General features: G+C 41.7%; 1 protein-coding gene across 10 annotated transcripts in view; it reads left to right on the top strand.

Moving 5' to 3' along the window:
* The window catches only part of LOC126994411 (potassium voltage-gated channel protein eag-like), a 159,633-nt gene that overhangs the window by 70,664 nt on the left and 66,559 nt on the right, over window positions 1–22,410 (top strand). For all 10 annotated transcript variants that reach the window (XM_050853776.1, XM_050853741.1, XM_050853725.1 and 7 more), the window contains exons 3-4: window positions 8,434–8,534; window positions 18,737–18,869. In XM_050853776.1, the coding sequence (XP_050709733.1) occupies window positions 8,434–8,534; window positions 18,737–18,869 (234 nt within the window). The remainder of the gene's footprint in view (window positions 1–8,433; window positions 8,535–18,736; window positions 18,870–22,410) is intronic.

Below are 22,410 nucleotides of genomic sequence, written 5' to 3'. Positions count from 1 at the left end.
TCTCGTGTCTCAGAAGGGAGGGAACGGGAGAGTCAGGGAGGGAGGGAGGAAGGAGGTCAGGTTGCAGGCACGTAATTCACTTTATCACAGGTGTCAGGTGAGAGGGGGGACTGCTATGTGGGTCACCTGTGGGTCACCTGTGCCTTCTACCTGTGTGACCTACCTGTGTGTTTAGTTACCTGGGTAGTTATGTGATTAAGAAAGTGTTAGGAAGGAAGAGAAGTAGAAGAGAAGAAAGGAAGAGAGGGTTAAGGAAGGAAGAAGGGAGAGAGAAGAACTATTGAGAAGATTAATGGAGGGAAGAACAGGAGGAGGGAGGAAGAGAAGAGAAGAGAGAGGAGGTAAGCGAAGAGGCGTGAGGAGGAAAGCAAAATAAAAAGAAATGTCAGAAGGGAGATTAATGAAAAGGAGATGAGGAAGAGATAATGAGAATGAAGGAGAGGAGAGGAGAGATTGGAAGCACTGGAGAAAGGAAATGAAGGAGAGGAGAGAGAGATTGGCAACACTGGAGAAAGGAAGACGGAGGATGAGAAGAAGAGGAATAGTGTAAAGAAAGGAAGGAAGAAAGAGATGAGAGCGGTGAAGGAAAGACAAACAAAGGCAAGGAAGAACTTACTGTAGGAATTACTTACTGTAGGAATCAATCTCCCTCTCTTCTCTCTCTTCCTTTATTTCCTTCCTTCTCTTCCCTCCTATCTCCTTTCATTTCTTCATTACTTACTTTATTTCAATCTCCCTCTCTTCCTTCATTTCCTTCCTTCTCTTCCCTCCTATCTCCTTTCCTTTCTTCATTACTTACTTTATTTAAATCTCCCTCTCTTCCTTCATTTCTTTCCTTCTCTTCCCTCCTATCTCCCTTCCTTTCTTCATTATTTACTTTATTTAAATCTCCCTCTCTTCCTTCATTCCTCCCTTCCCTTTTCTATTTTCCTCTCTTTATACCTTCCTTCCATCCTTCCTGCCTTCCTTCTCTTCATCTCTTACAAGAAACAAAGGAAGAAAACAAGAGAAGGAAAACACGAAATACAGAGAACTGAACCCTAAAATAATCCGCCATAAAAAGAATTAGAACCGTGACAGCCCAAGACCCGGGGAGGCGGTGGCGGTGTAATTTGCATGCGGGGGCGGCGTTCAGTACCCAAGTTCGCTTCCCGCCCGCCGCCACAAGTTGGGATTTTTCATTTACCATCGAGTGCCCTAAGACTCTCCACATGCTGTCCTGATGACCGCCTATCAACCCGGACTCTAGATTCTCTCTCTAAAAATAGGATCAAGGATGAGCTTCGGGGGCCAGCATGAGCCAAGCAAGATGGCGCCGCTATAAGCACTTGCCTGCACCATGACGGGGCGGGGCCGATGACCAGGCCACACCAAGGAAGACTACCGGCGCTATAGATGGAACGAAAAGAAAAAAACTCCCCCCTCCTTCCCTCCCTCCCTCCCTTCATCCATAACTCAGCCATCGACATCAAATATCAATAGCACATTCAGTAGCAATCTGTCTGGGTGATGGATGCACACGAGAGCTTTACACACACACACACACACACACACACACACACACACAACCCGCTCCTCCCCAACACATACATATAACCCCCTCCCCCACACACCTACCTACATACATACATACACACACAGGTAGGTCGGGCAGGTTACGCATAATTAAGTTTTTCCAGGTAAAGGTAAGGTAAGGTGAGGTAAAGTTAAGGTGTGTAAAGGTACCTTAGTTAACCTTACCTGGCCCACTTAGATAAGAAGAAAGGAGGAAGAAGGAGGAAGAAAAGTGAGGAAAGGATGTAGAAGGAAGAAGAGAAGGGGAAGGAGGAAGAAGAGCAAAAGAAGAAAATGGAGAAGGAAAGGAAGAAGGAGGAATATGGAGGAAGAATAAGAATGGGATGAAATAAGAGGAGGAGGAAGAGGAGGGCGAAAGAGGAGTAAATGAAGAAAAGGATGAAGGGAAATAAAGGATAAAGGAGATAAAGAGAGAGAGAGAGTAGAAGGCATGAGAGAGAGTAGGAAAATAAGACAAAAGTAGAGGGGAGAGGAGAGAAGAGAACCAGGATAAAAGATAAGAAAGAAGAAGAGAAGAAAGAAAGGAAAAGAGAAAAGAAGAGAGAGGAGACCAGACAACAAGGCAAGATAGAGAGAAAGATGAGGAGAAACAGAAGAGAAGGGAAGAGAGGAAGAGAAAACAAGGGAAGGAAGAAAAGAAAGAGAAGGGTGAGGAAGGGAGTGTGATGTAAGAGGAGGAAGGGCAAGAGGGGAGGAAGGGGAAGAGAAGGGAGGGGGAAGAGGAAAGGGGAGGAGGGGAGGAGGGAGGAAAAAAAGTATGCTTCTTGGAACTAAGCGAGTCTCTGTGTTTTCATGGATTAACGCACACACACACACACACACACACACACACACACACACACACACACACACACGCACACACACTACTGCTTACACTCCTCGCTGCACGCCCACCTCTTCCTCCTCCTCCTACCCCTCCTCCTCCTCCTCCTCCTCTTCCTCCTCCTGTCCCCAATCCTTCTCTCCTTCCTCCATTTATCTAACCAACGAAGAGGGAAGGGAAAGGGCAATAAATAGGAAATAGGAGAATAACAAAGAAGAAAAGGAAACAAAAATAAGAAAACAAAGAAAAGAACAAACAGGGGAATAAGAAACGAGGAAAAAACAGGAAAACAGAAAAAAATAGCTACAAATAAAAGAGTGTGTGTGTGTGTGTGTGTGTGTGTGTGTGTTATCTATTTCTATGTATGCATGTATGTATGTATGAAGTGTGTTTACTATGTGGGTGTATGTACGTGTATATGTGTGTGTGTGTGTGTACGTGTGTGTGTGAGCGGGTCAAGGCTGTCATGTTTGCGTGTTGCAGAAGAATCAGAAACTCCATATAGAGCTCTTCGACCCCCCCCCCCCCCCGTGGTCTCATCGTGGGGGGGGCGAGGGGGGGAGGGGGATGAATGCTGGATTAAATTATTTGCCCCAGGCGGTGGAGTAGCAGAGGAAGAGGAGGAGGAGGAGGAGGAAGAGGAGAAGGAGGAGGAGGAGGAGGAGGAGGAGGAGGAGGAGGAAGAGAGGAGGGGAGGATAAGTTGAAGAGATCAGGTTAGGACGAATGAAAGGAAGGAAAGAAGGAAGGAAGGAAGGAAGGAAGAAGGAAAGGAGGAAAAAAGAAAGTAGAAAATCCCTTCCCATTCCTTTCCTTCCCTTTCTTCCTATTCCTCTTTCTCCTTTCACAACCCAGCTCTTCTCTCCTATTCTCCCAGTCCCCCTCTTCCCCTCCTCTTCCTTACACAATCCCCTGCAGTCCCCCCATACTGTTTCAACCCCTTCCCCCTTCTCCTCAGTCCCCCCCCCCCCCACACACACTTAATGCAGCAACACTGATAAGGAAAACGGGAGTCAACGATCCTGGAAAATTCAAGGCAATTCTGGAAACCTTGACGATGCAGAGGAGTATTACTTTTGCGGCTACTACTACTATTACTACTACTACTACTACTACTACTACTACTACTACTACTACTACTACTACTACTACTACTACTACTACTACTACTACTACTACTACCACTATGCTACTATTATTGCAACTACTATACAAACTTACGTCGAGACACTTGTTAAAAACTCTACGGTCATGTCAAGTCACGTTTCACTACTCTCTCTCACTCTCGTCCCGTCTCTTTCTCTCTCCCTCTCTCTGTTTCTTTGTCTCTTTCTTCCTCTTCCCTCCCCTTTCCTCTCCTCCATTCTTCCCTCCTTCCTGCTTTGTTATTGTTCTTCTCTCCTTCTCTTTCTCTCTGTTTTCTCTCTTCCTCTCACGTTCCTCTCATTTTTTCTCTCTCCTTCCTCCTCCTCCTGTTTGCCTTTCCTCTCTTCCTGTTTTCCTCCTCTCCTCACGTTCTTCCCTCCTTCGTTCCTTCCTTCTTCTCCTCCTCTTTGTTTGTTTACTTCTTGCTTTATTTATCTTTATTTTCTTGTTATTCCGTGACTTGCATCTCCCTCTCTCTTCCTCTCTTTCCTTCTCTCTTTTTCTTCTCTATTTTCAACTTTAACTTTCCTCTTCTTATTTTTTTTTCTTCTCTCATCTCTCATCTCTCTCTCTCTCTCTCTCTCTCTCTCTCACCTTCTTCATTCTCGTTATCTCCTCCTCCTCATCTCCTTCTCATTACTCTCCCGTCTGATTTTTTTCTTTTTTATTCTCCTCTCCTCCTCACACACCTTCGCTTATCTCCTCTCTCCTGCCTCCTCTTCTCTTCCTCTTCCTCTTCTCTCCTCTTCTTCCTTCCATTAATCTTCCCAATACTCTTTTTCCTTCCCTTCCTCCTTCCTTCACCCTCTCGTCTCTTCTTTATTTTCTTCTCTTTTATCTTCTCTCTCCTCTTCCCTTTTATCTCCTCTTCTCTCTCCTTTTTCTCTCTTCTTTGTTTTCTTTAATCTCCTTTTAAGCTTTTATCTCATCCCTCTCTTTCTTATCCTTTCCTTCCTCTCTCTTCTCCTCTCTTCCTCTCTTCCTTGTTAGACTCCATATATGTCGCTTTAAATCTTCCTCCCCTCTTCTGCATCCCTCCTCCTCCTCCTCCTCCTCCTCCTCCTCCTCCTCCTCCTCTTCCTCCTGTCACAACCTTGCATTTCTTTCTTTCTCCTTCTTACCAGATTCTTCTCTCTCTTCCTCTCCTTTTATAATATCTCCCTTTCTTTCTTTCTTTCTTTCTTTCTTTCCTCTTCTATCAAAATTCTATCTTTTCTCTATTTTCTCTTTCTTTTTCTCTCTTTCTTTTTCCTTTTCTCCGTACAAACCTCATCCTATTATCTCTCTTCTCTTCTTTACCGAAAATGTTTCCTTGTTATTTCTTCTCTCCTCCTCCTCCTCCTCCTCCTCCTCTTCCTCTTCTTTTTTTTATACCTAACTTTCTTTCTCTTTTCTCTCCTCTCCTCCTTTTGTCTCTCTTCTTTTCTCTACTCAAACTGTTCCCTTGTCCTCACTTCTCTCTTTTCCTCTTCTTTTTCTTTTATTTTATTTTCTCTCCTTTCTTTTTCCTCTCTTCTTTCCTTTATCTTTTCTCCTGTCTTCCGTTCCAACCGCCATCTTTTGTCTCTCTCTTCCTCTTTTCTACTGACACTGTCCCCTTGCGCTCTCTTCTCTCCTCCTCTTTCCTCTCCTCTCCTTCTTTCCCTTTTTTCTCATTTCCTTCATTTTATCTTTTCTCCTTTCTTTCTCTTCCCTCCTCTTGTGTTTATTCTCCTTTCTAAGCAAACTGTCCTCTCTTTCCCTCCTCCTCCTCCTCCTCTTCTTCTCACCTTCGTAATCCCCTTCTCACCTGGATACTCTTGAAACTCACCTGGCGAGCTCGTTTACCGCCTGAATACCTGGCGATGTGCGGGATGATAAGGCGGGGATTACCTGGGCTGTGATACCTGGTTACGCTTACCTGTTCCCACGCCTTACCTGTCCACACTGTTATTGCTTTGCTCTCCATCACTACAATTACCTGTATCTCCACTCTTACCTGTTTCTCTTTATATTCATGAATGGATGAAGGGCTTTAGTAAGGGGGGTATTAATAAGGTTCTGAGGGTAAGATAACCGGGTAGAATATATCCTATCTCCCCTCCTACTTGTTTTTCTTTATCTTTGTGAATGGATGAAGGGCTTTAATAAGGGGGATATTAATAAGGTTCTGAGGGTAAGATAACCGGGTAGAATACATCCTATCTTCCCGCCTACCTGTTTATCTTTATGAATAGATGAACAGCTTTAATAAGGGGAATATTAATAAGTTTCTGATGGTAAGAGAACCGGGTAGGACACGTAGTAATGGGTTTAAAGTGGACAAATTCAGATTCAACAAGGACATAGGCAAAAACTGGTTTACTAACAGAATGGTAGATGAGTGGAACAGGCTTGGCAGTCATGTGGTGAGTGCCAATACGATAGTCACATTAAAAAAGGTTAGATAAATTCATGGGTAGTGATGTTAAGTGAGGTTAGGTACACAGGAGCTGCCTTGTACAGACCCACTGGCCTCTTGCAGACTCGTTATGTTCTTATGTTCTTTCCTGCTTTCATCCACTCTCCCCCTTTCTGCCCCTTCTCTACCATCACCTAACGTCCTCCACTACCTCTATTCCTCTTATTTTCGCTCTCCCAACTCCCCCTCTCTCTCCACCGCTTTTATCCCCTCCCCACTCCCTCCCCTCCTCCCTTACACGCCAACATACATGACTCAGGCTCAGAGGGTTTACATTGGACACAAACTCCTTTCAGCCTGACTTGCTTGCTTACGAGTCTAAAGGAGAGAGGAGTAAAGAAAGGAGTGATAAGGAAGTTGTAAAGGGAATGAAAAGGAGTGGAAAGTATAGAGGAAGAAAAACAGTGTGATTATATGAGGTTGTGGGCTTGTTATTTACACACACACACACACACACACACACACACACACCTGAGCATCCATTACTAATTATATGATGTTACCTGAGCCTTACCTGTGTGTGTGTGTGTGTGTGTGTGTGTGTGTGTGTGTGTGTGTGTGTGTGTGTGTGTGTGTGTGTGTGTGCGTGTGTAAATCATCCACGCCATTTCCTTGCATCTTTTCATCTTCTCTAAAACCTCGACTTATGTTTTATTTCCTTCTCACTTTTTTCCTTTTACTGCCAAAATAACATCGAATTTGGAGACATTTTTATTTTAGTATTAGTTTTTTATCTCTCTTTTTCACTGTCTATCTATCTACCTATCTATCTCCTTCTCTCTCTCTCTATCAATCTATCTCTCTATCTATCTATCCATCTATCTATCTATCTGTCCCTCTATCTTTCTATCTATTTCTCTTTCTGTCTATCTATCTATCGACTTCTTCCTATAACCTTAGCGTTCGTTCGTGAGTTCGTTCTTTTCAGCGCCACCTGTCGGCCCACACGTTACATATCCATTGCGTTGTAGCGTGATTTACGTTCTTCAAGCGTTGATTTTTTGGGGTGACTAACATAAATTCTGGTGTCGGGCCATTTAGCGCCTGGAATCAATGTTTATATTTTTCGTTTTCTTTTCGTTTTCTCTTTCTATGTTTTATGTTTATGTTTATGTTTATTTTATTTATGGTCGTTGATGTTGGCGATGTTAGATTTAAAGAGGGTTTTTTTGTTTTTTTTGGTTTTAATGTGTTTTTTTGTGTTTTCTTTTTCGCTTTTTTCTGTTTTTTTTCTATTGATTTTGTTACTGTTTTCTGTGTTATTGTGTCTCTGTCTCTCTCTCTCCCTCTCCCTCTCTCTCCCTCCCTCTCTCTCTCATCATTAATACCTCTCATTTTCTCCTCCATCACTCTCTCTCCCTCTCTCTTTCTCTTCCCTCCTCCTCATTCATCACTATTATCTCTCTCTTCATCTCTTTCCTCCACTCTCTCTCTCTCTCACTCTCACTCTCTCTCTCTCTCTCTCTCTCTCTCTCTCTCGCTAATTTGTCTGTCTCTGCCCTCTACTATCCTACAGATTCATTTCTCCTCCTCCTCCTCCTCCTCCTCCTCCTCCTCCTCGTCCTCCTCTTCCTCCTCCTCCTCCTCTTCCTCCTCTTGCTTGTCATCTTGCCTCCTTAATCTCCTTTACTGTCTCCTCATTCTCCTTTTTCTTTCCTCCACTTTTCCTCCATCTTCTTCCCCTCCTCCTCCTCCTCCTCCTCCTCCTTCTCCTTCTCCTCCTCATCTCTTCCTTGGTACTTCCTCTCCATCTTCATTACTTCCTCTTGCCTCTTATTTCTTCCTCTTGCTCCTCTTGAACTCGGTCACCTCTGAAGCCTTCCTCTTCCTCTTCCTCCTCCTCCTCCTCCTCCTCTTCCTTCCATGTTCCCTTTAATCCTTCCACTATATCTTATCGCTTATTTTCTTTCTCTCCATTTCTCTGTTCTCATTTTTACTCCTTTCCTTCCTTCCTTCCTTCCTTCCTTCCTTCCCTCCTTGCTTTGCTATTTCCTTCCTTCTCCTCCTCCTCCTCCTCCTCATTTTATATTTATTGTAAGTGTACCTCCTCCTCCTCCTCCTTCTCCTCCTCCTCCTCTTCCTCCTTTTCCTCTCCTCCATTCCTTGTCTCTTTGTACTTTCCTTTTTCACCTCTTTTTTCCCTCTCCTCTCTTCTCTTTTCCTCTTCTCTCCTATTTTGTTTTTTCATTCCTTTCCTCTTCTTTTTTTTTTTTCTTCTTTCTATTCTTTTTCTATTCTTTTCTTCTCTTCTCTCCTCTCCTCTCCTCACCTCTCTTCTCTCTTCTGTTATTTTCTTCTCCTCTCTTCTCTCTCCTCTCCTCTCCTTCCTGTGCTTCCCTTCCATTAATCTTCTCAATAGTTTTTTTCTTTCCTTCTTCCTTCCTTCATCCATCAAATACATATCGTGGACGGACTATCGTAACTAACTCCTTTTTTCTCTCTCCTTGCAGCTGACTCCAGTTTCCTCCTGGCAAACGCGCAGATCGTCGACTACCCCATCGTGTATTGCAACGAGTCCTTCTGTAAGATCGCCGGCTACAACAGGGCCGAGGTGAGTTTGAAGAAGTTACTTAAGGGTGTAGTCTTAACCCTCCCAGCGCCAAAGCAAACATTTATCAAGGCTTTCGTAGGGATTTTGGGCATATTCACGGTTAGTTTTGTGACCCTGGTGGTAGTTTGACTCTTCTTCTGTACCATGAACATGAATAAAACAGCATATCACATCAATATATCTAATTAAACAACAAAAAATGTGATAATAACTTAGGAACGTAGTCTTGAACCTTTCAGCCCACAAGCATACATATTTGACAAGCCTTTCGTAGGGGTTTGTGAGCATTTCCAGGAGTAGTTTTATGACCCTGATGGTAGTTCGACCCTTCTTCTTTACCGTGAACATGAAAAAACACTCATTAGAACACGACTGATCTTCTTTAAGGCATTTGGGATTAGTTGATGAGAGGCTTATGTCCTTTCCATGTCTTGTTATTTTCTTGCTTTCGTATTACTGTTGTTGTTTGTATGTGTGTGAGAGGGGAGATGGTTTGTGCGTGTGTGTGTGTGTGTGTGTGTGTGTGTGTGTGTGTGTGTGTGTGTGTGTGTGTGTGTGGAGGGTACGTTTGACAGAGAGGACGTGTTTTCTGGTCTCTGGTTTCTGGTTTTTCTCTTTTCTTTCTCCGTGTTTTCGAGAGCGGCGTGACCGATGTGGCGCGGGACGAGATAAAGTTAGCTTGGGTTACGCATTTTGGCGGGGCAGGACGAGGCAACCCAAGACGGACGATGATTTTTGTCTCTCTCCGTCTGTCTGTATGTGTTTCTGTCTCTGTCTCCCTCTCCCTCTCCCTCTTCCTCTCCCTCTCCCTCTCTCTCTCTCTCTCTCTCTCTTATTGTTTTCGTTTTATTAATCTTTTTTCTAATAATAATAGTAATAATAATAGTAATAATAAGAATAAGTGTAAGAAAAATAGAAGAGAAGCAAATGAAGAAGAAGAAGAAGAAGAAGAAGAAGAAGAAGAAGAAGAAGAACAACAACAACAACAACAACAACAACAACAACAACAACAACAACAACAACAACAACAACAACAACAACAACAACAACAACAACAACAACAACAACAACAACAACAACAACAACAACAACAACAACAACAACAACGAGAATAACAAAAAGAAGAAAAAGAACAAGAACAAGAAATAAAACATGAGCGAAAACAAAAAACAAGAAGAAAAATAATAACAAAAAGAACAAAACAACAAAAAAAGAACAAGAAAAAAAAATCCTTATCTAAATATCAAAGTCGTCCTTACCTTACCGGGGCCGGTGCGTGACAATTACAGGTAACCAGACACATCACACACCTGGGAGGAAGATAACAGGCGAATTAGGAGCTGAATAAATGAATACCTAACCACCACCACGACCACCACCACCACCACCACAATTACGGTCATGCATCACCACCACCTCCACCAACACCAATGCTACCTGTCTACACCACCACTACCACCACCACCACCATCACCACGTAAATCAACACCAATGAAAGGCCTTTGCTATCTGTATACTCAACTACCAACACCACCACCACCACCACAACTACCACCACCAACACCAACAACACAAAGAAAAACAAAGAGAAAATGGAATAAAAGGAAAACGGGGGCCGGAACGTAATCGCTGGAGGGGGTGACTTGTTAAAAGGTAGAAAAAAAAAAGTGAAAAGCGAGCTGGTATTTTTCCCACCAGGTGCCAATCGTCTTTCCTCACCTTTCACGCTTCCACGCAATAAAAGGTGAAAAGAGGAAGAAAAAAAGATGAAAGGAAGTGGAAAGTGACGGCTGGGAACTGGGAAAGATGATGTATATGTGTGTGTGTGTGTGTGTGTTATGTGTGTGATGGAGAGAGAGAGAGAGAGAGAGAGAGAGAGAGAGAGAGAGAGAGAGAGAGAGAGAGAGAGAGAGAGAGAGAGAGAGAGAGAGAGAGAGAATGCGAAAGCTAAGAGGTGAATACAAAATACTCGCCTTCAAAGAGAGAGAGAAGGATGAAAGAGTGAGAGAGAGAGAGAGAAGGAGAGAAAAATGCTGAATTGATGAATATGTGAGTGAGAGAAAGCAGGAAGCGACGTGACTGAGTGACTGACTGAGTGACTGACTGATTTTCTAACTGACTTCCTTTCCTTCATTTTTTGCCTCCTTTTCTTCCCTCTTTCTTTATTAGTCACGTATTCTTCTTTCTTTTATCTTTCTCTCCCTTCCCTCTTCTTTTCTTCCCTTCTTTCTTCCTTCTTTCGTAACAGGTTTTCCTTCTTTATATGTGTTTTTTTTGCTCTCTCTTTTCCTTTCACTTTTTTCTCTCCTTCCTTCCTTTCGTCCTTCCTTCCTTCCTTCCTCACTTCCGTCCTTCTTTAATTCCTTCATTCATTCATTCCATCCATCTTTCCGTCCTTCCTTCCTTCCTTCCTTCCTTCCTCCCTCTCCTTCCTCACTTCCGTCCTTCCTTAATTCCTTCATTCATTCATATCATCCATCTTTCCGTCCTTCTTTCCTTCCTTCCTTCCTTCCTTCCCTTCCTCACTTCCTTCCTTCCTTCCTTTCCTTCCTCACTTCCTTCCTTCCTTCCTTCCTTTCTGCCTTTCCTTCCTCCCTTCCTTTCTTCCTTCCTTAGAAACAAACTAACGAGCTGACTAACCGACTGTACTGACTAACCGACTAAGGGACTATCTAACTAACTAACCGACACACCAACGTACAAACACACTAACACGCTTACAGAACCAATACTCAGGCAATCAAATCAAGCCAATCAATACGTGACTTGATAAACAACAACAACAAAGAGAGCAAATCAATTTAATCTTCACCCGTGCGAGAGAGAGAGAGAGAGAGAGAGAGAGAGAGAGAGAGAGAGAGAGAGAGAGAGAGAGAGAGAGAGAGAGAGAGAGAGAGAGAGAGAGAGAGAGAGAGAGAGAGAGAGAGAGAGAGAGAGAGAGAGAGAGAGAGAGAGAGAGAGAGAGAGAGAGAGAGAGAGAGAGAGAGAGAGACAGACAGACAGACACAAAAAACAAGAATAAAACACACACACACACACACACACACACACACACACACACACACACACACACACACACACACACATACATACACCCAGCCAGACAGACAAACAGACATACGTACATCCACACAGACAGAAAAACAAACCGATGCAATATATATGAAGAGAAGTAAGAAGGATGCTGGAGATGAAAGTGGCAGGCAAGAGAGAAAGAAGAAGAGGAAGAGGAGGATAAGAGAAGAGGAGGAAGAGGAGAGGGAGGGGAAGAACAAGCTGACCTTCTCATTGCAAGTCGATCACCTGAGTAACGCGTTGGAAGGCTTAAGCTGCAGAGAATAGGAGGCACTGAACTCTTTATTCTCACAATCTCTAATGCAAGTTTGAGCTATGTGTGTGTGTGTGTGTGTGTGTGTGTGTGTGTGTGTGTGTGTGTGTGTGTGTGTGTGTGTGTGTATGGGAGGTGGAGGAGGATAAGGAAATGGAGAAAGAAAACAAATTAGAAAAAAATGAAAATCGAGAGAAAGTTAAAAGAGACAAGGAAAGAAAACACAGTGAATAAAAGTGAGAGAAAGAGAAGTCGAAGGAAGTAGAAGAAGAGGAAGAGGAGGAGGAGGAGGAGGAGGAAGAAGAGGAAGACTAAGACCGTCCCAAGGCCACAGTTCTAACAACGGCTTAACTTTGAAATAATTTATCACCTCCACCTTTGCACTCTCATCATATCACAGGTGAGGAGGAGGAGGAGGAGGAGGAGGAGGAGGAGGAGGAGGAGGAGGAAGAAGAAGGAGAAGAAAACAAGAAGAACAAGAACAAGATGGACAAAAAGAACAAAATAAATGAACAAGAAAATAAAAAAAAAAAATAAAGAGAAAGAAGAAAACAAACAAACAAAAGAATAGGATCATGATTAAAAACAAGAACAAAACAAAGGAAGAAGAAGATCAAGAACAAAACAAGAACGAGAATAAGAAGAAGAGGAGGAGGAAGAAACAACGAAGAAGAAAGAAATGGAGAGGACAGACATTGATGAAGAAGAATAGAGAAGATAAATGAGAAAGAGAAGAAGAATGAGAGAAAAATAGACAGACAGACAGAGAGGAAGAACCAAATACCAACTCTCTCTCTCTCTCTCTCTCTCTCTCTCTCTGATGCAAAATTTTATGCTCCCCGTCTTTCTCTCCATTCGACTGGGAGATAAATATTTCACGACCTATTTCGCAAAGCAGGTTGTTGTGTATTGATTGGGGACTTAAATAGCTCTCCTCCTCCTCCTCCTCGTCGTCCTCCTCCTCCTCCTCCTCGTCCTCCTCCTCCTCCTCCTGTTCAGTATTCTCCTCTTCTTCATATTTTTCCTTTTCCACCTCTTCTTTTTGTTCTTTCCTCTCCTCCTCCTCCTCTTCCTCCTCCTCCTCCTCTTCCTCTTCCTCCTTTTCTTGTTCTTCCTTCTGCTTTTGGTATTTTTCTTCCTCCTCTTCCTCCTCCTCCTCCTCTTGTTTTCCTTTTTCCTCTTGTTCTTCCTTCTCCTCTTCCTCTTCCTCCTCCTCCTCCTCCGCCTCCCCTCCTCCTCCTCCTCCTCTATTTCAGGTAAACAAATGTGAGGAGATAAAGGTTAATTGGAGGAGAGGAAACATGAGGAGGAAGAGGAGGAGGAGGAGGAGGAGGAAGAGGAGGAAGAGGAGAGGGGAGATTAAATACCCTCATAATGCTTCTACTTCTATTCCTCTTCCTCCTCCTCCTCCTCCATCTCTATATCTATACATCTCAAGGCCTGAAAAAGAAAGAAAAGAAGAGAAAAAGAAAATAAAGAAAGAAATGAAACGGAAAAAGACAAAACAAATAAAAACAAATTAAAAACAGTGACAAACAGATGAAGAAACAGTGGATGAGGAAATTAATGAAAGAAGAGAGAGAGAGAGAGAGAGAGAGAGAGAGAGAGAGAGAGAGAGAGAGAGAGAGAGAGAGAGAGAGAGAGAGAGAGAGAGAGAGAGAGAGAGAGAGAGAGAGAGAGAGAAAATACAAAGAAAATAAATAAAACTGAACATAAATCAAGAAAAACAGAAAAAAAACAGTGAAATAAGCAGATAAAAAAAACAGTGGACAGTGATATCAATAAAACGCCCACACACACACAGAGAAAGAGATATAAAAAGGAGTTATTTGTGCGAGGCGCCGTAAAAAAAAAGTCGCACCTAATTCTTTACAGCGAAGCGCGGGAGGGAAATTTTAAACGACGGGGCGAAGTATGAGAGTCGTAATTGCTGTGTTGTTTTTATATAAAGGAGGTACAGGAGAGTGAGTATGATAATGAGGGAGAGTAAGTGGGGTTCAATGGGGCTCATTACTCACAGGGAAAGAGAAGCGGAAAGACTTTGAGAGCGTGAAAAAGAATAGGTGTTTTTTGTTGTTTTTATATAAGGGAGGTAAAGTAGAATGAGTATGATAATGAGGCTTAATAAGTGGTGTTCATTGGGGTTCATTATTCAAGGGGAAGGAGGAGCGGGAAGAACTCTGAGGGCGTGAAGAAGAATGGCTTTTAGTTGTTGTGTTTTATATAATGGATGTACAGAAGAGTATGATAATGAGGGAGAGTAAGTGCCGTTAATTGAGGCTCATTATTTACAGGGAAAGAGGAGATGAAAACTTTGAGGGCGTGAAGAAGAATAGCTTTTAGTTGTTGTGTTTTATATAATGGAAGTACAGAAGAGTATGATAATGAGGGTGAGTAAGTGCCGTTAATTGAGGCTCATTATTTACAGGGAAAGAGGAGATGAAAACTTTTGAGGCCGTGAAGAATAGAAGTAATAGTTTGACAGCGTGTGAAAAAAAGTGTCTTAATACCTTTGTTGTTTTTATATAATGGAAGTACAGGAGAGTGAGTATGATAATGAGGGAGAGTAAGTGGAGTTCATTGGGGTTCGTTATTCAAGGGGAAGGAGGAGCGGGAAGAACTTTGAGGGCGTGAAGAAGAATGGCTTTTAGTTGTTGTGTTTTATATAATGGAAGTACAGAAGAGTGAGTATGATAATGAGGGAGAGTAAGTGGAGTTAATTGAGGCTCATTATTTACAGGGAAAGAGGAGATGAAAACTTTGAGGGCGTGAAGGAGAATAGCTTTTAGTTGTTGTGTTTTATATAATGGAAGTACAGAAGAGTATGATAATGAGGGAGTAAGTGCCGTTAATTGAGGCTCATTATTTACAGGGAAAGAGGAGATGAAAAATTTTGAGACCGTAAAGAATAGAAGTAATAGTTTGACAGCGTGTGAAAAAAGTGTCTAAATACCTTCGTTGTTTTTATATAACGGAAGTACAGGAGAGTGAGTATGATAATGAGGGAGAGTAAGTGGAGTTAATTGAGGCATATTATTTACAGGGAAAGAGGAGATGAAAAACTTTGAGAGCCTGAAGAATGGAAATAATGCTTTAACAGCGTGTGAAAAAATAGCTGTAATTCCTTTTGTAGTTTTTTTTATATAATAGAAGTTCAGTAGAATGAGTATGATAGAGAGAGCGATTCAAGGTGTTCATTGGGGCTCACTATTCAAGTGGGAGAGAGGAGATGAAAAAGTCAGAGAGCGGAAAAAAATATAGCTGTTGTAATATTACGTTTCACCTCCCCAGTAAGATAATAGTTTTTTTTAAAGATAAAGATAACAGAAAATAATAGAAATAATAGTTTGAGAGCGTGTGAAAAAAACGAGGTAGCAGTTTTAAAAGATAATGTCAGAAGAAAAATAAAAGACTAAAAAAGTAGAAGTTATAGACTCGAAAACTTACAGAAAAAAATAAAAGTGGTTGCAAAGTAAAAAAAAAAAAAGTAACTGAACGAAAGTGAAGTAAAAAAATGCAATTAGCCAACCTGTTACCTGTAATTAAGGAGAGAGAGAGAGAGAGAGAGAGAGAGAGAGAGAGAGAGAGAGAGAGAGAGAGAGAAAACACCTGAACACATTTCTTTACCCCTCCCCAAAAAACAAAAAAAAGACTAGAGAATTAGTTTACGAAAGATCACACTGGAAAAATAATAATAAAAAATAAAACATGAAAAAATAATGTACTTTTGAATGAAGAGCTGAAATAAAAGTTTTAAAAAAATAGAGAAATGGAATATAAAAAATAGTATACCTTTGAAAACGTGAAGAAATATAATAGAAAAAAGAATAGAATAGAATAGATATAGAATAGACGAGAATAGAAATAGAACAGAAATAAAGTATTGAATAAAATAAAACAAAAATAAAAATAAAATAGAATAAAAGATAAAATAGAATAAAAATAGAAGAGAAATAGAACAGAAATATAATAAAATCAAATAAAACAAAATAAAGCATAAATAAAATAAAATACAAAATAAATAACAGGAAAAAAATCACACCTTTGAAAACGCCAAAAACAGATTCACCGAAGCAATTAATTCGCGCGATTCAAGTTAATTAAGGAAACGGAGCTCAGGTAAAACGAAAATAAAAAAAGCTTCATAAATTCCCCACTGAACTTTTTTTTTCGTACTAATGTATTTTGTGTTTCGCTAAAGAGGATAAAAAATAATTAGTGGCTTGGTTTATAATTTTATCCATAACGTCATTTGGACTTAGCAGCGCCATCATACTCTCATACAACAGATCTCGTCTATATATATTTCGGGTAATGTGTTTTGTAAGTTATGAGAAGGGGATATTTTTTTATGTTTCCTGCTTTCTTGTAAGTTTTCTAGACCTTCTGTAAGTTTTTTTTTAACATCAAAGGACACGGCTCAAAGGCAACAAAAAGAGTACAAAAAAAAAAGCCCGCTACTCGCCGCTCCCATAATAGATAACAGTAAAGAGTACCCAAGAGAGAGGTCAATTTCGGGTGGAGAGGAAGTTGAGGGTTAAGGGTTATATTCCGTTTTCTAATAGGTTTGTTATTTGTAAGTATGTTTATGATAGAAGAGCATCGGGGCAACTCTCCACCCGAAATTGACACCTCTTTTGGCCAGTCTCTTGTATAGGGGCAGTGATTAGCGGGCTTTATTTTTTCTTCCGTTATGGTTTTCTAATAGGTTTGTTATTTGTAAGTATGTTTATGTTAGGAGAACATCGGGGCAACTCTCCACCTGAAATTGACACCTCTTTTGGCCAGTCTACTAACTCTTGTATAGGGGCAGTGATTAGCGGGCTCCATTTTTCTTCCGTTATGGTTTTCTAATAGGTTTGTTATTTGTTAGTGTGTTTATGATAGAAGAGCATCGGGGCAACTCTCCACCTGAATTTGACACCTCTTTTGCCCACTCTACTAACTCTTGTATAGGGGCAGTGATTAGCGGGCTCTATTTTTCTTCCGTTATGGTTTTCTAATAGGTTTGTTATTTGTAAGTATGTTTATGTTAGAAGAGCATCGGGGCAACTCTCCACCTGAATTTGACACCTCTTTTGCCCACTCTACTAACTCTTGTATAGGGGGGGTGATTAGCGGGCTTTATTTTTTCTCCGTTATGGTTTTCTAATAGGTATGTTATTTGTAAGTATATTTATGTTAGAAGAGCATCGGGGCAACTCTCCACCTGAAATTGACACCTCTTTTGGCCAGTCTACTAACTCTTGTATAGGGGCAGTGATTAGCGGGCTCCATTTTTCTTCCGTTATGGTTTTCTAATACGTTTGTTATTTGTAAGTATGTTTATGTTAGAAGAGCATCGGGGCAACTCTCCACCTGAAATTGACACCTCTTTTGGCCAGTCTTCTAGCCCGCATTGCCATATTATCGTACTCAAAACATCGCATTTATCAGTTCCAGGGCCCTAAACTTTCCTACCCACACAGATAACGAGATTCCAGTCAAAGTTATCGTTAAAAGCATTACTTATTGCTGTCTGTTTGCGATAGCTGTGCCAGAAACCGGATAATACGATGGGCTGAGTGGCTGAGTACGATAATTTGGTAACGCTGCTTCTAACTCTTGTATAGGACAGTGATTAGCGGGCTTTATTGTTCTTCTGCTATGTTTTGTTTTGTTTTTGTTTTGTTTTTTTGCCTTTGAACTGTTTCCTTTGATGTAAAAAAAATAATTATGGGTTCTATTTTGGTTCTTTTCTGGTATCTATTCTGTTTTCTTCTCCGTTTTCTTTTATATTCCGGCGTTTATTCACTCCACTATATTCACATAAGTATTAATTGCATAACATCACTTCAACCTTGCAATTCTATCACTGTCTAAAAAAACGTTTATCTACATCATAAAAGCTAAATATCACTAATGCATTCTGTAATTTTTTATAAGGAAAAAGTAAAATGGAAAAGTAAAATGAAAAGTGAAATAGGAAAAGGAGATCTCGTACCTTCATGTCAAATTCACAGGTCTATCGTACCGCCTTGAGTCGTTTGTCTATATTCTAACAGCTATATAAGATTGATGCATTCTGTAGTTTAGGAGGAGGTAAAATCGATAATGCATTCTTCAATTTTTATGCGGACGTAAAAGAGAAGAGATGATTGCATACTTCCTCCCTCCTCCACCACGCCTCCTTCATTCTCACACTTCCCTCTTTCTCTTCCCTTTGTCCATCATAAGTTTTGCAGCTACCTCTCTCCATCTTACTTCTCCAGCATTCTCCTTACACCTTTCTCTCTTTCTTCCCTTTCTCCATGCATTCTCTAGAAAGGCGAAGGATGCGTGGAGACATGATCGAGGTTTATAAATGGATGAAGGGCTTTAATAAGGGGGATATTCATAAGGTTCTGTTGGTAAGAGAACCGGGCAGGACATGTAGTAATGCGTTTAAGCTGGATAAGTTCAGATTCAACAGGGACATAGGCAAAAATTGGTTTACTAACAGAGTGGTGGATGAGTGGAACAGGCTGAGCAGTCATGTGGTGAGTGCCAATACAATTGTCACATTCAAAAATAGATTAGATAAATTCATGGACAGCGATATTAGGTGGTGTAAGATTCACGGGAGCTTAGGTTCAAAGGAGCTGCCTTGTACAGGTCTGCCGCCCTCTTGCAGACTCCTATGTTCTTATGTTCTTATGTTCTTATAACTTTCTCCATCTCCTTCTTTATCCAACATCCTCACACCTCTCTCTCTCCCTTTTCTCCATCATAACTAAATCATCTACCTATCTCCATCTCCTTCCTTATCCAACATCCTCACACCTCTCTCTCTTCCCTTTCTCCATCTATTTCCTTCTCCAGCATCCTCCTCACACCTCTCTCTCCCGTCCCTCAGGTGATGCAGAAGTCATGCCGTTGCAGCTTCATGTACGGGGAGCTCACGGACAAGGAGACCATCTCGCGCATAGAGCAGTGCCTCGAGAACCAACAGCAGGACCAGTTCGAGATTCTGCTCTACAAGAAGAACCGTGAGTACTGGGGTGCTTAGGGGAGGCTAGGGGGGGGGAGGGAGGGGAAAGAGGGGGTTATGAGGGAGATGAAATTATAGTGGGGGAAATTTATGAGGGTGATTTTTTTTTTGTGTGTGTGGAGGGGGTTAAGTTTAGGGTGCTAACTTTATGTGGAGGGGAATTTGTAATGGGATAATTTGTGTATGAGGTTGTGGTGTGGTGGTTGTGAAGAGGTTGTGGTGGGGGCTTCTAGGGGGGTGATGTTTTGTGTGGGTTATCGTGGGGTTGTTGGGGGTTGTGCGGCTCATGTGTGACTATTGGGATGTTAGGTTAGGTTAGGTTAGGTTAGAAGGGTTGTGGGGTTGAGGTTATGTAAGATTAGGTTAGGTTAGGTTAGGTTAGGTTAGAAGGGTTGTGGAGTTGAGGTTAGGTTAGGTTAGGTTAGGCTGGAAGGGTTGTGGGGTAGAGGTTAGGTTAAGTTAGAAGGGTTGTGGGGTTGGGGTTGTGAGGTTGGGGAAGGAGGAGGGGTTGTTGGGGTTGTGGGGTAATGTATGACTATTGGGATGTTAGGTTAGGTAAGGCTAGGTTAGAAGGGTTGTGGGGTTGGGGTTGTGAGGTTGGGGGAAAGGGGAGGGGGTTGTGAGTTGGGGGTTGTGAGGGGTAGTGATGGTAGTTTATAGGGGAGGTCATATTCAGTTTTCTCATATGTCTTTTATTATGGGTTCTATTTGGGTTCCCTTTTGTTTTCTATTCCGTTTTATTCACTGTTTTCTATTCTATTCTGGCGTTTATTATCTTTATGGGCCATTGGTGTATCTATATTTTCCTATGTGGGTTGCTTCCTAGTCTAATCCGCTGGTTATGCTGTTTCCGGGGCCTTGTTTTAGTTACTACGCTCAGTCTGGGGCCCGTGAGATTGTTATGCTTACTTCCGGGGACTTTTGGGGTGTGATAGCCGATGTATTCTTTGTTTATGTTAGTCTACGGTCATTTTACGGTCAATTATGCTCTATCTGGGGCCCATGTGGGAGATTGTACACTCTTCCAGGTTTTTATGCTTCCTCCAGGGCCCAGCTGCGTTGTTTATCCTCGCTACAGGGCGTTTTACAAGGGTTATGCGTTGCCCGGGGCCCTCTTTGGGGGTGTTATGCTTCGGCCAGGGCACTTAGATAGTGTTTATGCTTCGCCTGGGGAGAGGGGAGGTGTTTAAGTGTGTGTGTGTGTGTGTGTGTGTGTGTGTGTGTGTGTGTGTGTGTGTGTGTGTGTGTGTGTGTGTGTGTGTGTCAGTTTGTCTTTTTATCTGAATTCCTCTTCCTCTTCCTCTTCCTCTTCCTCCTTCTCATCCTCCTCCTCCTCCTCCTATTCCTCTCACTCTTATTATTATTATTATTATTATTATTATTATTATTATTATTATTATTATTATTATTGTTCTCGTTTTTCTTGTTTTTTTTGTTTTTTTCTTTTCATTCTTCCTCTTCTTCCTCTTCCTCTTCCTCGTCCTCTTCCTCGTCCTTTTCCTAATCCTCGTCCTTGTTCTTTGTGCTCCCCTTCCTCTTCCTCTTCCTCTTCCTCCTCATCCTCATCCTCCTCCTCCTCGTCCTCCTCCTCGTCCTCCTCGTCTTCCTCCTCGTCCTCACGCCCGCTAATGGCCTTCAGAGGTGGTTAATTCGGGGCTAATTAATGCAATCACGGAGGGATGTTGGCATTCACACCTCGGCTAATTGTTTGAGGTCATTAGCAGCGACTTAATGACCGTGTTCGCTGGAGGGCGTTGCTGGCGTATCCTTAACACATTCCATTTCCTACTGTTACGTTCTGCATTTCCTTAATCTTCCTTTTTTCCCATATTTGTTTTATTCTTCTCTATTCTTTCCTATTTCCTTATTTGTTTCATTCTACGTTTACTTCATTTTTTTGCTTCCTTTTCGTCTTCCTTTTCTATCCTTCATTATTTTTTACTTTTTTATTTTTCATTTCCTTCCTCTATCCTTCCATATTTGTTTCTTTCTTTTCTATTCTTTCCTATTTTCCTATTTGTTTTGTTCTTCGTTTACTTTCTGTTTTTGCTTTCCTCTCTTCTTCCTTCTTCACTCCTCCTTTTTTCCCTTATTTGTTTCATCGTTCTCTATCTTTCATCCTTCTCCGTTTATTTCGTTCTTTGTTTATTTGCTCTTTCTTCCATTATTTCCTTTATCCTTCTCTATCTTTTCCTATTCCTTATTCATTTCGTTCTTCTTTTACTTTCTTTTTTCTTCCTCTTCTTCATCCTTCTCAGTCCGTTCCTATTTCCTATCTGTTTCGTTCTTCGTTCACTTCCTTTCTTCTTCCTTTTCTTCTTCTTCCCTCTTTCACTCTTTCGGATAACTCTTCTCCACTATTTCCCTTCCCCCATTTCCCTCCTTTTCCCATTCATCACCTATTTCGTTTCCTAGTTCCCCTATTTCACTTCCCCATACAGTCCCCAAAACCCTTAACCCATTTCACACACCAATTTCTATTCCTATTTTACCTTTTTCTTCTCCTCCCCAAACCTTACTTTACTTCCTTCCCCATTGTGTGTGCGTGTCCGTGTGTGTGTGTGTGTGTGTGTGTGTGTGTGTAGAACGAGGAACCAGTTAAAATTCTCTCTGAGTGGGTGTGTGAAACTTGGAATGAGTCACTATGCTTACTGAGTGGGCGAGGACGGGGCGCCACTATGCTTGCTGAGTGGCCGGGGGAAAATAGTCAATATCCTTGGTGAGTGGGGAGGGCCCGGGAGGGGGCGGGGCAGGCAGACCTTATGCTCGGTTTAGGGCCTTGCAGCAGGAGGGCAAAAGACTGAGTGCCGAATATGTTCCTTAGGCTGATTTTACGAGGAGGAGGAGGAGGAGGAGGAGGAGGAGGAGGAGGAGGAGGAGGAGGAGGAGGAGGAGGAGGAGGAGGTAGTGGTTTGCATTTGCTTTGGTTATATATTCTTTTGATGATGTTTTCTCTCTCTCTCTCTCTCTCTCTCTCTCTCTCTCTCTCTCTCTCTCTCTCTCTCTCTCTCTCTCTCTCTCTCTCTCTCTCTCTCTCTCTCTCTCTCTCTCTCTCTCTCTCTCGCTCGTTTTCTTTTTATCATTATTGTTCTTCCTTTCCTTCCTTTCCTTCCTTCCTTCCTTCCTTCCTTCCTTCTTTCTTTGAGTCATTTTTTAAGGAAGAGAATAAATATTACTCTTTTTTATTACTGTATTATATTCCCTTTATGGTTTTGGCGGATAATCTTTCTATCTTATTATGTCTTTGTCTTTCTTTCTTTACTTTCCTCTTTTGGGCAACTTTATGAGGGGGGAGGAGGGGGGAATTGGGGGAGGGGGGAGGAGGTACAATTATCTTCTGTTACATCTATTTCTCAGTTCTGTTTTGTTTTCTCTTTTTTTTTCTTTTTTTTTCATTAAATATCTCTCCAGTCAATTCGTGTCCTTGTACAAGCGGTCATAAAAGTATCTGAGCTATTTTAACGTCAAGTGTTTGTTTGCTTGTTTTCTCCTTGATCTTTATTGCCTGAACTCTTGTTTTTTTGTTGTTGTTTCTATTT

This window comes from Eriocheir sinensis, chromosome 7 (assembly GCF_024679095.1).
Source record: "Eriocheir sinensis breed Jianghai 21 chromosome 7, ASM2467909v1, whole genome shotgun sequence".
NCBI classification, from domain to species: Eukaryota; Metazoa; Arthropoda; class Malacostraca; order Decapoda; family Varunidae; genus Eriocheir; species Eriocheir sinensis.
The sequence above is the reverse complement of the archived record's forward strand: the minus strand, read 5'-3'. Positions and strand labels throughout refer to the sequence as shown.